The sequence below is a fragment of the Aythya marila genome, assembly GCF_965140915.1.
Source record: "Aythya marila genome assembly, chromosome: 3".
NCBI lineage: Eukaryota > Metazoa > Chordata > Aves > Anseriformes > Anatidae > Aythya > Aythya marila.
In genome coordinates, this window is record NC_139044.1 from 25,120,052 (window position 1) to 25,136,130 (window position 16,079).

The window sequence follows — 16,079 nt, forward strand, 5'->3', positions numbered from 1 at the left end:
AATACATTTTAGCAAGTGTTTTCTGTATTTTGATCCAATGGCTGTTTCAATTTTTGTAAAAAGCAAACTTTTTTGATCCCCCTATATTATTTATGCTACTTAGAGCAACAGTCATGATCTCTTCCCATAAGATTTGAAAATTTCTGCAGACTTACTTGGTATCGCTTGGGTCCTATAGCTGCCATCCAGATGCCCATGCTCACATCTTCACCCTGAGACAACACGTGGGAAAAAAAATAGGTATTAGCACCAGGAGAGCATGAAGCATGTGCCTGCAGTAAAAAGGGCACCTACAAAAAGCTATGCCTGAGTAGCTTACAGGTGTCCAATTAATTCTCCCCACCTTTTCTGTGGGGAAATTGTTGTCACGGGGCAGACAGTACTAAAACAAGATTACCACACCAGATTCTCAGTCCAAAACAGCTGTGATTTGAGCTGGAAGGGACACTAAGCACAGTGAGCAAAAGCACTGCAATAAGCTGAAGCATCAGCCAGGAGCCCCCAACACTCACACTCGGGCAGTGTTCTTTCCCACTCATCCAGTGCATGTGCTGCTCCCCAAAGCAGTTTAAGATAGAAGAACCGAATCAAAGCTGTAATACCTGGTAAGTCTTTAATCTTTCAGAGTTGCTTGCCAGCCACTGAACGATGTCTTTGGCGATGACATAGCCAGACCCACAAGCAAAGGCTGGATACGCAGGACTTGGGTACTCCAGCTCTTGCCACTTCCCAGTTCGATCAACTGCCCAGTTCAGTCTGAAACTGAAGAGCACGTTAGACCTGTGAGATGTTTGTACAACGACCCTCCGAGAAACCTATAAACACAGCTGCCCACTGAAGTATCAATAATAGCAAGCAGTACTAAGGGGAAGAAGTAGAAGGAGTTCAGATAGCCTCATTTCTCTCGAGCACATACCTAATCCAACACAACACCTGAAAGTGCAATTATTGTCTGGTTTTGATCTTGAGGAGGTTCTCAGAACAGAAACAAACACAACACTGACAGTCAGGTCTTTAACACATCTGCACCACTGCTGTGTTTCAGTCCAGGCAAGTGTGAACATCACTGTGTTGGTTCTCTGACAGCCACATCTGTGCCCAATCCCCTTTGGTTATAGCACCAGACAAAGGCAGTGCCCCCAGCAGGCACACACATACAGCAGTGTGACACAGCCCATCTTCCTGAGAAAACCTGGGGCTGCTTTAAACACAGGAAGCAAGACAAAGCACTGGATTTTGATCCACTACCAAGAATAGCCATGCTAGACCAAATTTCTACCTAGAAAACTTAGTCATGACTAGAGCAGATGAGACCATCTTATCTTTTGGAAAGGGATGCTAGGCCCAGCTTTATGTTCTCAATGCTGATTTGCTGTTGAAGCTTTCAGGGAGCCACCACCTTCTCAAGCTATTTTCCACATGAAACTCAACTGAACAGATGTTCAACAAAGGCTGCCATCACTGAACTACAAACACCGTCCTGGCAGCTTCCTTCCCCAGGGAACGTTTTATTTACTATGAAATGCCTGCAGAAAGCCAGAAGCGTGGCCTGCACAGTCCCATCCCCAGACCGAGTGGCAGAAGTCTGGCACGCTGTCAGCACGCAGCCCTGCTGCCCCTGGCAGGTTGTGGTGTCTGCTTGTGCTGTCCAGGAACAGGCTGGCATCACGTTCCTCTTACCTTACAATCTAACTGCTGTAACTGTGTCGATGCAGCAGGTTCTCCCTGCTTTTTGCAAACGGGTTCAAGCACTGCTGAATTTAGTCGTGAGCATAAGCAGCTAAAACCTTTAGTAAGCTGTGAAGTACTGTCGCCTCAGAACTAGCCCCAACAGCGAGGAGTTCGGGTGGAGTGTCAGACCTGCTGTCAGACTGCACAGCACAGCTGAAGCTGACACGTTCAAACCCCCAGCAGGTAAGCCACAGCTGATGCCCAGATCTACTTCAGACTCTGCATCCTCCGCTCTGGCGAGTCACGGCAGGAGAGGTGCAGCCCCCTACAAGCCGAAGGGAACCTGCCTTGCCAATCACTTCATTCTTCCTGAGTGATTCCAGCTTTGTTCACTGTACCTCACGCTTGTCTTACCAGAAGACTGCAACCAGTAGAGAATTTATGCTGAATACATTACCTGTACAGAAAAGATTTTGTCCAACTCTTCCCCTCCCAGCATGACTCGTCTCTTCCTTTTAAGTGACCTAATAAAATGACTTGATACTTTAACACACTTTCTACAGCAAGACTCAGCAAATTTCTTTTTTCAGTCTGCAGAAGAAAACATTGTAAACCCTCCTAAATTCACATAATGGCTATTTGAAGGCAAGCCTACAACTCTGGTACTAGAGTATGAAACATGTTACACTCAACAGTGTATCTTACACCACAGGGAAAAGAGGACCATATTACAAATGAAACAGATCTTTGTGGAAATCTTCAGGTATCTGGAGTATTTGTGCCTAACTAAGGTCAAGAAAAAGTACCATTCTGAACTCGCATTGCTTTTTACAACATGGTGGATGAGCTGACTTCAGTGAATCACCTTGTAATTTACAGCATTCACATCGGACTCAGTCCCTTCAGAAACAGCTTGGTATTTTCTACCCGTATCATAAAATCTGGTCATTTGCAGACATGACAGGCAGAATTACCTGAATTACCTAGATTAGTCTTGTGACTGCAGCTTTAAAAGAACAGAAGAGCAGTAACTAAGAAAAGCATCTTCTAAGATGAGATGCAGTTCTGGAGTAGGATCCCCAGAGTATTTGTTTTCTAACCATGCAGTCCTGAAACACTCTAAATCAGCTAAAAAAGCTTTTTAAATGGTTATTTAAAAATAGTGAATAAAACCACCGCGCAATAGGAAGTGTCAGGCAAAAACGGACCATGAACTGACAGCACACAAGTACTGCTCCATGCAGTACTTGCAAGTGACCCAGCTCCCAGTTTCATTGGGATCTCATTGTCTCTACAAAGTGCCAGAGTAAGCTGGCAATTTCAGAATTCACAAGAACTCAGATCACTCTAAGAATGATAGGATTTACAAAGTATTAACAGATTAAAGAAACAGTGGGCAACAAATGAGACACTTATCTAAACTAGAGAGAGCTTAATAATGAGGACTAGGTGAAGAGTGCAAAGTTTGATTTCTCAGAGGAGCAGAAGGAAGGGACACCACCAATAAATCCACCTCAAGAGCCAGATACATTAACTGTTTTATCATATGCTCAGGAAGTCAAGGGCTCCACACACCAGAAACAGTTCTATGAGAAGCCTAACAACGTTTAATTTTCACTTTCACCATTGTTCAAATCCAAAGATACAAGATGTCGCTCAGCTGAAAGGTAGGAGGGCTTGGGGGATTCCCTAAAGCCACTCAGAAGGCTCCTGTACACTCAGCTGGTACCCAGAAAGCTGAACAACCATCCAGAAATCTCTGGCCAAGAAGCAGGCCCATGGTAGGCAGCAATGCAAAGGGATGCACAGGTGGGACACTGAGGAGAAGGACAATCTCTTTGGTATCAGAACCTCGGGTCTTACAGCCAAAACCATGCTCCAGAAGAGATTTCCCTACAGCAGCTGGAACTTACAAGTTTCATCATTAATCAGACCCACCAGTTCAGACAGCAGAAAGATGGCCATGCCTGACATTCAGACTTGAAAATACTGTGCAGACTATAGTCAGTTTTGTTTCTCCCGTTTACCCCATTTCCCCAGGCATCCAGCCACATCACAGTGGCTTCAGAGAAAGTAATGTTGACAGTTTTAGCACTTGCTCACATTTTAACTTTCTCGTACTGCTGTAATACTTTTATTTACTTAAGTACCATGGCAAAGACATACACATACAACATATTTTAAAACTAGGTAAGGTACTCAGCAAGTTCACCCTAGAAGAGCCTTGTAGAGGCACCTTCCGGAACATCAATGTAAACTATTGATTTTTGCATTCTAAGATTCAAAGTGCTACATGTATCAAAGTCCTCTTTTCATAACTAACTTCCAAGTGCAAAAGATGGGAACCCACATAAGAAAGCCTTAAAGCAGTAAACCATTCACTAAAAACAGTTTCTCAAAAATAAACAACAACAACAAAAAAAACTTACTTTCCCCACCAAATGTTTGGCCTGTCCAGTTTCTTCTGCATTATCCTGTTAAAAACAGCCTCCAAATCTATGTAACAGTCATCATCCGTCTTCAGCAACAAATCAAAACTTGTTGTTTCAACTGTCCTGTAGCCAAAAAGAAAAGTGATAAGATGCTGAGCTGTAACGCCCATGGACTACAATTTTGTGACAAAACACTCCACAAGGGTTTTTAGGGAAGCAGAGCGGGAAGGAAGAGGTAAGGGAAGATATTGCCTCCCTCAACTTTTAAATGGTTTCCCTATTGACTAAGGCATAGCTACAGCTCCATCCTATGACAATCTTATAGCATGGATTTGTGTAAAAGCTGAAGAAACTTGCAGTTTTGTTCTCCAGGACAGATGGCAGATTTACTAATGAATCTCTCTTAAACAGTATTGACCTCAGAAGGACGTGAATGCCTGGTGATGATGGCAGCACAGCTGTTAAAAGCCAATGGCTACATGTTGGTAGTCTATTCCTCGGGAACAGACAGTTCAAGGGTAGTACAGCTGTAGGGGCTTATATGGAACATCTGTGGAAAAAAACTTGGTAGTAGGCTTCCTCAGGGAAGCACACTTCTAATATGGACAAAAGAAAAATTTATCTGTCTGAAATACTTTAATATCTGTCACTTGTAAAATAATCAAAGAAGCTCAAGATTCTAGGAATTATTATTATTCCTTGGTTTAATCAAACATTGTTTTAAAGGGCAATTTCTCTTAGCCAGAAAGGCATTTATTTTCCTTAAGCTTTTTATTACCAAATCCTGAAGATTTTGCTAACCTGTAAGAAATGATCACTAAGGTTTAAGTCTTGACATTTAAACTGCCTTTTTAGAATTGAAAGCATGTTTCAGTTTTCAATTACGTTCTTACCCATGAAATTTGTTAAGTAAATGTGTAATATTGCAAGCAACTAAAACTGTCAGCTATATTTCTTACTCTGTACCAATTAATCAAAGCGACTGTCTCAGAATAATGAGAATACCTGCAAATTAGAGGTGATAATTTACTAGATTCTCTGCAGATAACACAACGCAGTATGGAAATTCTCTCTCACCTTCCTTCCCACCTTTACACAAAAGCTCCCTCTATCCAGCACTGCTGAGGCCACAGCTGAAGGACTGCCTCCAGTTCTGGGCTCCTCAGTACAAGAGAGACACGGATATACTGGATGGAGAGAGTCTGGTAAATGGCCACTAGGATGATTTGGGGCTGGAGCACCTCTCCTACGAGGAAAGACAGAGCTGGGACTGTTCAGCCTGGAGAAGAGGAGGCTCGGGGGGATCACATCAACACCTACAAATACCTGAAGATAGGGTGTAAAAATCAACTGAGCCTGGCTACTTTCAGTGGTGTCCATTGACGCAACAACAGGCAATGGCCACAAACCAAAACACTAAGTTTACAAGCTGGCCAAAAGCCATCTTTTAGAAGACTAAAGCTGCTAGTTTTCAGTTAGAAACAAATTAAAAGAAATTCAAGGACACGTGACAATTTTGACACCTGGAATCTGAGAGCAGAAGTCTGTTTTGCCAGGTCAGACTTAATTGAGGCACCAAGGATGACCATCCAAGAAATACAGATCTCATTATTTTATTAATTAGATACACTATGTGCCCCAAAATTGTGAGGAACACAACTTAATGAAAGAAATCACATGACGTATGCATTTTGCAGAAGCTGTTGGATAATGTAACATGCCGGATTATCTTGCACTACAAACGACAACAATCGTAAGAGAAAATGCTGTCTTTCCAACTTACCATCGGTAGAAGTTCAGCAGTTTGGCTGGAACATTTCTGTAAGTGTCAATAACATCTACAAAAACAATATCATCGTAGGTACTGCTTTCTTCCTTCAGTAAAGTATCTTCTCTCGCAAGACTTTTTAAGTGACTTGTAAACCTTTCTGGGCGAGTATGGAGGCTTTTTAAAAGAGCATCACCTTCTGAAAGAAACAGCACCCATCATTAAACAAAGATGTGTATCTACATAATAGTTTACACATTTCTCTTGGATCATACACAATATACTGAAAAAACAAATCTGAAAAGGTGTTCGATGAAATTATGAAAATCCTACAATTAATTCACAAATTTATGAGGTCAAAAGTTGCAGAAAAAAACAGAAAATAAGTTTGCATAAGGTCTGATGCAGATTATATAGTCTTTATATACATATATATATTTATATATATATATATTAAATATATATATTTATATATATATACATATAAATATGTATATATATACATACATATATATATAAATATGTATATATATATAAATATATATATGTATATATATTTATATATATATATTAAATATATATATATGTAGTCTTTAAAAAAAAAAGAAGTACTCCTTTTCAGTAACAAAACAACTTTATAAAATTGTTTAGTATAAAGAGCTGTCCACTCTTACCAGCAGATTAGAAAAGCTATTGTTATATAAAACCCAAAACAAACAAAAATATCTTGTTCTAAATATAACCACACTGGCATTGCCTTGGTATAGGCGGCCTCTGCTGAACTTCATCACGTAACTGACTATGGGTAAAAGCTAAAAAGATCTTGCAAGAATATCAAACTTCTTGGTAAGAAGATGGTTTATGGTACTGAAGAATTTTTCACAGAGAGGATGGATGGGCCTTAGCACCCCTCAGTGCTACACAAATGGCAAGATGACAGGACTGACTGCTCAATTATATCTGGGATATTATGGGATAAAAGTCAATTGGAGTGGCTAACAAAGGGCAAGCAGAGAAACCATATCAGGACACTGACAATGGGCATTTAAAAAAATAGATTATTTTTAGCAGAAACGAACCTGAAGTTGATCAGGTTCATAGAGAGCATCAATTTTACCCTCAAAAAAAAGTATTTTAAAGTTCCTTTTTTTTTTTTTTTTTCATAATGTCAAATGTGATAGTGTTTTGCAGACTTACCTTGAATAGTGTAGATAAAACCACCTGCTATACCCTCCACACCTTCTGTGAGTTCATGTGGCAATGACCCTTCCCCTGCCTGTTAAAGACAGATTAATGGAAAGAAATAATTTAGTTCATCTCTCATTACTGACCCATTTTCCTCTGACTTTAAGGTGTGAAGTTTTCTGGAAACTGAGAATAAAGTAAGTTGAAAGCAATTCTGGTTAACACCTGAGACTACATCATCTGTTTTTCCCTGTATAAATTCCAACCTGAATAATGAAAGACTAAGATTTTTAACTGTAATGTTTTGGGGCATTTTTGAAAGTTTCACTTAAAACTACTGGCACCATGAATACAAAACCACAGCAGCACTGCATACCTCAATTACACTAATTTCATCACCTAATAGAACTTTAAGAAAAAGTAGTTTTGGAGCTGAGAGCAAAATTTAAAGTTTTTCTGGCTAACCTACAACAGCACAGCGTATTTAAGTATCCAAACTTTTCACAGAAAAAAACAACAACACGCAGTCCTTTTCCCAGGCAGAGCAAAACTGTGCTCTGAGACCAGAGGAGAAGCCCAACTGAATTCATGTTTCATGGAGAAACACAGGAAAGCAAAATGCAAAATATGTGAGACTTCTGGGAAAAATGGAAACATGGTGGAAGGGAAGGTGAGCTGACTCACCGTAATGATCCTGAAAACACCCCCTCCATCATTCACCGTCACTTTGTGAAGGTTTCTTGAAACAAGACCCTGAAGATCCTGGCTTTCCCACACAATGGTGCCTTCAAAACTCTGTTAAGAGAGCATAATATTGTTACACAGGTATTTAAAAGACTTTAAAGGATGAAAATCAAACAGTTGTTGTTTTTTAAAATAATCAACTTCACAAAATGGATAGCTTCAACAAGCAACATGAATGTTTTACTTACAGTTCAAAAAAAGTCAGATGAAAGAAATACATCTGTGAAACTCAGTAACACTGTCGTGCTTTTAGGACTAATCATGAATCTGCATTAAGAACATTAAACTTTTAACAGGAATCTACTGTAAAAGCCTTTGGCTTTTTAACATCATTAAGATGGCATTCAAATGTGAACTGACTTTTTTTTTTTTTTTTTTTAAATCAAATACAGAATACTACATTACAAAAAGAATATGTTAAAATAGATTTGGAAATAAGTGCTGCTTTTTAGTTATCCGTCAAAAACAGAGATCATAGACACGGTCCTGACATCAGCAAAACTCAAAGGAAAACATTGTCACCTTTATCCTGATAAAGCTGCCACAAGCTACTGTAGGAGAGTCACAGAACTCTGGCCTCACATCTTGGCAGGTAGGGAAAGGAGAAAAACAAGTGAATCTAAAACTTTCCATTTTTAACTCTCAATTTGAGTTATATTACTGCATTTTCAAATGCATTTTTTCTTGCATTTAAAAGCATTTCATTTCAACTTGAAGCTAATCCCCCTAACAGTCCAACTATTACCTGTTTTATGTAAGACTTTTCTGAAAACCCCTGAGAACATGCAAAAGGACAAATGGTATGTTGAACAGCTAAGAACAGTGGTGGTAGTATTATATTTTTCTATTTTTTTTAAAGCAATTTCACCCTTATCAAGGGTGTATGGAGCAATTGTGGGGCTATTACACTCCTGGCTGCTAAATGAGTGCATTCACTTTCGTTTCTCCCAGTTTCACAGGAAAAACACTGTTAGATGGTGTGGACCTCAGAACAGAGAAATGACTTATCACAGAATCATGAGGGTTGGAAACAACCTCCAAGATCATCTGGTCCAACCATCGCCCTACCACCAATGTCACCCACTAAACCACATCCCTAAGCACCACGTCCAGCCTTTCCTTAAACCCCCCAGAGGGTTCGTGACGCCACCACCTCCCTGTGCAACCCGTCCCAGTGCCTGACTGCTCCTTCTGACAGAAATGTCTCCTCACTTCCAACCTGAACCTCCCCTGGTGCAACTCGAGGCCGTTCCCTCTAGTGCTGTCACTAGTTACCTGTGAGAAGAGGCCGGCCCCCAGCTCCCCACAGCTTCCTTTCAGGCAGTTGCAGAGAGCAATGAGGTCTCCCCTCAGCCTCCTCTTCTCCAGACTAAACAACCCCAGTTCCCTCAGCCGCTCCTCACAGGCCTTGTGCTCCAGGCCCCTCACCAGCTCTGTAGCCCTTCTCTGGACATGCTCCAGGGCCTCCATGTCCTTCTTGTAGTGAGAGCACAAATTCTTGTTTCAAGTATTTGTAGTTACATCTCCCTGATGCTGTTGGAAGTCTGTTTACTTGTACTAGCCTCTCAACTTTTTCCCATTTCAGCTTCCTTGTACTTCAGAAAACTTCTCCAGAAGCTCTTCAGTTACTAACCATGATGTCCAGCTTACAGTACAGCTCAATTCTTTGCTTTTCTCCAGAAGCAGGTCTTAACACATCTGCAGCAGTCTCGGTATTTAATTAGAGCTGCACATTTCAGAAGGTTCTCATCTATTATTTATAATGCCAGCTTTATAATAATGGAGCTAGTCAGTGTTTATTCAAGCCTGATTTGCATGTTCAGTATCTTCTCCTTACTTCTTTAATTACATCACAGAATGACAGAATGGCTCAGGTTGGAAGGACTTTAAAGTTCACCCACCTCCAACCCCTTTGCCCTTGGCAGGGACACCTCCCACCAGGTCAGGTTGCCCAAGGCCTCATCCAACCTGGTCTTGAACGCCTCCAGGGATGGGGCATCCACAGCTTCTCTGGGCAGCGTGTGCCAGGGCCTCACCACCCTGAGTGTAGAAATTCCACCTAACATCTAATCTAAATCTCCTCTCTTTCAGTTTAAAATCATCCTGCCTTGTCCTATCGCTATCTGCCCAAGCTCTTCCTCTTTTTTATAAGCCCCCTTTAAGTCCTGAAAAGCTGCCATGACGTCTCCCTGGAGCCTTCTGTTCTTCAGGCTGAACACCCCCAGATCTCCAGGACTCTGTAGATTTCTTAGATCTGTGTCAGAATTCCTGAAGTTTTATTTTCCAAATGAGAAATAAGAGGTCTGTGTGTACTGTACGTTAACAAATGATGAAGAGGACCTCACCAAATGCCTGCTGTGTATTTGTGTTTCTGTAAGCAACAGCTGTAAATTATGGATTTAAAATTTTGTGCAATATCAAGCCCTAAGTCCGAGAAGTATTGAACTGTACCGAAGCAGGCTAGGAAGCAGTTGTTAACTTTAAATTATGTAATGGAATAAGCTACATTTTCAAGAACAAAGCCCCAAACAGAAAGACAGGCTTATTCGTATTTCTTCAAAAATATCTCTATGAGGGGATAAAACACCAGATTTAGAATAAAATCTAAGGTACGACTTCAAGGTACAGTAAAATGTAGTTCTGGCACTTGTTCCAGGAACACCAACAATTGGCTACAATCACAGTATCAAAGTGCTGTGATTAACAAAATAGAAAGCTGCACAGCGGTCAGGTAAGATGACAAGCTAGCAATTTGCCAGAGCGTGGGTTCAGGAAGATGTCATTTGTCATGAACAGCATTGCTATTGCAAGTGGACCACCACTGAGACTTTTTTTTAGTGTCAGGACCCCTAAACACCCTGCACACTGAAAACCATACATACAATTTCTTCATCTGTAGTGGCTTTCATCTACCATTCTAACTTCTTTTTTTTCTTGCAGTAGAGACTGGGCTTTAATCCCACTTCTGTGTTTCTATAGACACAGCCTTTGTTAAGTTGTTTTAAGTAAGGCTGTAAGTCCCTTTGCTTTTCAGCAATCAGAAACATTAAAGTTCTTACCCCTGAGTATTACTGACACTGACTTCAAACATGTACCAAGAGTCTTAAACAGTTATTACCAGTGAACCCTGAATGCAAAGTGCTGTAAAGCTGCAAACTATCTTTACTTTCCAGGTTGAGAGACTTGTAAGCAAATTTTCTAATTACTTTAGCCTTCAGCTATTCTTACTCTAAGCTGTTTAATGGAAGCCGAGGCCTAAAAATGCTGAAAGCAAAGCACTAGTGGCACACCTGAGACTACATCATCTGTTTTTTCCCATTTAAATTCCAACCCTGTTGCTGCCAGAACATGGCAGCAATTATGGTGAATACCGAACAGGTGTACTGACAAAATGCAGCCCTGCCAAACTCCCTTCCTAATGTTAAACAGTGCTGTCCTTTTTGTTTCTCCAACTACTCCCCATCAGTAGCACTGAACACATATGGCAGAGTCCCATTTTCACACAAGTGGCCTGTGGCTTTTTGTCAGCAAAAGTGCATCGCTAAGACTTGGCTGCAAGAGCCCCACGTACGAGGTTTAGTTATCTGCCGGTAGTTCTGCTCTTCTGTGCTTTCAGTCCTTGCAAAGCTGAGTGATCAATTCTGTCTTGGCAATCTGGCCTGCCAGATGCTTATTCTAATGCTGCGTTTCCCTCTCTTTCCCCCCGATGAGGAGAAAGAGAAGCACGTCAGCCAGAAGATGAATGAAGTACTTCAGCAGTCTGTACAAGCCATTACTTCGTGAAGGTGCAAGGGCAGAGAATAGATATTGTCTCAGAAACCATCTTTTGACAATTAAACTGTTCACTAAATTTACTGCTCTCAAACAAGTAGGCAGGAACGTGTGGGCGTTCTATCTCTTCTGAATCATCTTGTATGCTTCAGCATCTTAAGTATCAGAGAAGACTACATGCTGTGCATAAACCCTATTAATCTACATTAGAAACATCATGTTATCCTGTAAGCATTCAGCGGATGACATATATCAGATTAAGGTTGCCCACACAAAGAAATATATGAATACTAATATCCCCTTTCTAAATGAAATACTTCCCATCTGCCTTTCATGAAAAATGCCATCCGTTATAGCTAAATTACAACTGCCTAGAATTTTAGTAACTCGCAACAAAGTCTCACAGGAAGAGACTTACATGTTATATTAGCAAGTTACTAAGAAAAGCAAAAAGTTAAAAAATTGTTTAAGATGACAAACCAATTAATCAGCTGCAGAGTTGCCTTAAGAAGAACTGGTTTCCAAATACAGTCATTTGCATAGAGCCAGGGGAATACATTGGAGACTAAACTGGCCCCAAATATCTTCCCCTTCCCTTCAGTCTCTCTCACTCCATTCTTTCATACAACATTTAATATCTTCAACAGTAAAACAACACAGGGCAAAGACAACTTACAGAAATAGCAGCAAATGCCCAGTAATTTGAATAATATTTAAATGAAGAGAAACAGCCTAAAATGGAAGCTGACATATTTAAAGAGGTATTGGGAGTCCATCAGGAAAAACTTGTACCTGAGAGCATCTACTGAACTGGAATTCTCATTCTGAGTCAACTTGTATTCTTTAAACCTTCACTGTAACAACATCAGGATTTTTTTTCCTACTTATATTCTCTTTCTTCCTGTTTAATAATTTTCCTTCCTAAGCAGCCACAATTGTAGCTCTATATCAAAACCCAACCCTAGGATTGTACCTCCAAAACGCAAAAAGGGTCAACCAACCAAAAAAAGCAAAATTTTATAGTCTGCCTTGATAGCTTAGCTAAGGGTTTCTAGGCAGGTTTCTCAGGACAACTGAAAATGCTAAAGCTGCCCAGAAAGCAGTATTTCCCCAAAGTTCTGAGCAGCTGTTGACAAGTTTTGAAACCCCAAATGTCAGCCTCTGTGACACATACTCCATCTGCTATTTTATACGTAGATCCTACCGAAGACCTCCTTGAAGCTTTCTTGCATGGCTCAATGAACAAACAATATCCCCACTGCTGCTGTCAGACATGGAAGAGCCAAAACTTCAGCAGTCCTAAGTATCTCAACTATGTGCATCTCAGCTATGACTATCCAACTCATACTGTCATTGCAATCATAGCGCACAATACGTTGCTGTTGTGTCCCAGGCACCAGAACCAGAATCCTCTTTTCCACCTGTTCTGTAGAAATCTGTGCCAGCCTACCCTCAATTATCTCTTGTACCAATGTCAGAAAAAGCAGGAGGCAGAAAGAAGCGTCCCATTCTCTGGTAAACTTTCCCACACAATCTAAGCAGGTACAATTTTCACTCAGAAACAAGAAAAAAAGTTTCCACAATACTGAAATTGCTACTAATTGCCAAGTTTTTTTTTGTTTGTTTGTTTTTTAATCATGTTGTATTTTCACTTTTTTTTTTTTTTTAAACTACTGGTGATGATGAGATGATGAAAGAAATTCTGGACTTCAGCATATCCCCCCAAAATACCACTCCAGAGGTTTTTGTTTTGCCTTTTTTCACTGCCTCAAGCAAAGGCCAGTTTCATCTGTCAGTCTCTCTGGCAGATTTAAAAGAACTGCAAGCACTTCTGATACTGCACATACCTCTGGCAAAATGAACTGCTCCACTGGCTTGTACCACAACCTATTCACTTGCACTCCACAGCTTGGTGGGCTAAAGCGGGCACTGAAGAGAGCTTCCTGTGAATAACAGCAACAAAAACACATCGCAAGGACTGTGAGATTATACAAATCTTGATCATCTCAGTTACAATGGAAACAGACGTATTGATTGTATAAAACTTACACGATTTTCTTCTCAAGACAGTCTCACAGACTGCACAAAATTCAGGTGTTGGGCTGAAATGGCGGAAGCAAGCAACGATGGAGCATGAGTACCAGTTCAGCTACAACCCAGCCAACACAGCACGTTATCTGGAAGACTCAGCATCCTAGATAACAGATTTTTTCATCTTCTGTCTATATAGCTGACTACTATTACATGCAACAGAGGATGCTGACCCCTAAAATTTAATTGTGACTATATTAAATAGGCCACCAAACAGCTCTTAGATGGTAACATGTGAAATAAAGATACTGCACTGCCTGATTCCCAATCCGTAGAAAAGTGTCCAAGCTTTCCTAAGATCCTTATTTTTCACCTTCACTGTAAGCAATAAGCTAATGCAGATCAATTTATTGTTGTCAACATTTACTATTCTTCCATTTTGCAAACAAAAACCTGATTATAGTATACTTTCTTTTTCAATATAAAACTCACTCTTTAAATGTTCATCATAAAAGCCATACATCAGTATATTTTCTGTACTTAATAATTTACTTAAATTTAAAATTCTTTCTGTATTATTGTCAGAAGTCTTGACATTTGCCCATCGAGTTATTATAGGAGATAAATACAATATACTAAATACAATGAACACCACAGGATCACAGAACAGCTGAGGTGGGAAGGGTCCTCTAGAGCCCACCTGGTCCGAGATCACTGCTCAAGCAGGGCCACCCAGAGCAGGCTGCCCAGGACCACGCCCAGGTGGCTTTTGAATTTTTCCAAGGAGAGAGACTCCACAACCTCCCTGGGCAACCTATTCCAGAGCTCCATCACCTGCACACTAAAGAAGTGCTCCCTAATCGTGCTCAATCATCTTTTTCCCACCATGTTTTCATTCCACAAGCACTAATCTAGTCTATTAAACCCATAACTGAGATTGGGAGGGGGAGGAATTATCACTGAAGTTTGATTACTACCTGTAAAAAACAACAATTTCTAGAAAAGTCAAAATTTCTTGCCAGAGGACAGACAAGAAGAAAATTACAGCTATACTGCATCTCTTTGCCTCAAAGGCAATGTGTCTTTCTGGGAATGCCTTTTAAATATATTTAATAGTTTATTTTTTATTCCTTAATACCTATCAATATTTCAGAATCTCAAATGTAATCAAAATTGTATCTTTGAATTAGATATTAGTGTTCTTTCAAAAAGCATTTCAATTAATTCATAATACTTTGTCAACTTATTTTTTTTTCTACCCATCTGGGACATATATAGCCGTGAAATAAGAATTTATGATGCAGCAGAAGAAAAACATAATTCATATGCTTGCCAGTTAAGTACTTCTCTTCTAAATCATCAACACAGCATGTTGCTTTCTGTAAGGATTTAATCCACAATAAAGAGACAACATGCCTTACTTCACTCTCAAAAGATAACTACAATACTCTACCTCATGTTCTGCCTGGTACAGCTTGACGGTGATGTTCCTCTGGAATCCCACCCCATCAGCCTCATAAAATACCCCAAGACTGGTAATGACAATGGGGTAAAGTACACGAAAGTTCACACTGACAATTCTGTCCTCAGATAGCACAGAAGGTACGTCCTCAGGGAGACTGAATGCTTCAATTTCCTGATTCAAAGCTGTATGAAAAAAAGAAAATATAGAGATAATATGAGAAGATTTCATAGTTCTCGAACTGGACAAACAGAAATCACACTGAATACACACAAAGCATGCTGATTAATTAGCATGGCTGGCAAGTGCACAAGGACAACCAAATACTGGAGGAGAAGAAAAGACAACTGACTGCAGACTGCAGTAAGGAGAAACTCAAAGCAATGCAGCAGTCTGCAGGTTACCAGCAGTTGCAAGGCAATGCCTACATATCCACAGAGAAAAGACTAGGAACACAATAAATCCACAGAGTAAAGACAAAAATGCTATTTGATTGCATGAATATCTGCATATTAATATATTAAAACAACTACGTATCAAAATGGCATACACCTCCACCCTATTTGGCGGCCTGTTTTTTGGCACTATCCCCTCCCGTAAGCCCCGAGGTACCATTTATTCTCAGGAGGTTGGCTAAGCAGTGGCTGTTGCCATTCAAAGACAAAGTAGCGGATGTTTCATGTTACTGTAAATCATGGCTTAAGGGCTAGACAGTCCCTAGCTAACTCTTAATTAAAGAGCAAAAATAAATTGGGAAAAAAGAAGTGACAGGAATAAATTTATAATTTTAGTTCAGGTATTTTCGTAAGGCAACATTTCGTTTTTTCCCCATTTTACTTTTCCTAATTGATCCCTTTCTACAGCAAGATCTGGAAAATCTGTCGGTCAGACTTGATTAAAACTCACTTCACCAACACAGAAGTTTGCCTGACACTCAAGACCCCTTTCCCAGCCATGATACTCTGTTCATGTATGTTACTGGACTGGGTCATTACAGCTCTCCCCAGATTCTTTT

The 16,079-nt window shown here is 40.2% G+C and overlaps 1 protein-coding gene across 2 annotated transcripts in view; it reads right to left on the minus strand.

Annotated features, from left to right (window-relative positions):
• B3GALNT2 (beta-1,3-N-acetylgalactosaminyltransferase 2) overlaps positions 1–16,079 on the minus strand; it is a 31,284-nt gene that overhangs the window by 2,893 nt on the left and 12,312 nt on the right. For both annotated transcript variants that reach the window (XM_082756050.1, XM_082756049.1), the window contains exons 4-11: positions 15,056–15,249; positions 13,419–13,514; positions 7,741–7,851; positions 7,069–7,147; positions 5,887–6,070; positions 4,101–4,226; positions 603–762; positions 156–212 (exon numbers count right to left, since the gene is read on the minus strand). In XM_082756050.1, the coding sequence (XP_082612176.1) occupies positions 156–212; positions 603–762; positions 4,101–4,226; positions 5,887–6,070; positions 7,069–7,147; positions 7,741–7,851; positions 13,419–13,514; positions 15,056–15,249 (1,007 nt within the window). The remainder of the gene's footprint in view (positions 1–155; positions 213–602; positions 763–4,100; positions 4,227–5,886; positions 6,071–7,068; positions 7,148–7,740; positions 7,852–13,418; positions 13,515–15,055; positions 15,250–16,079) is intronic.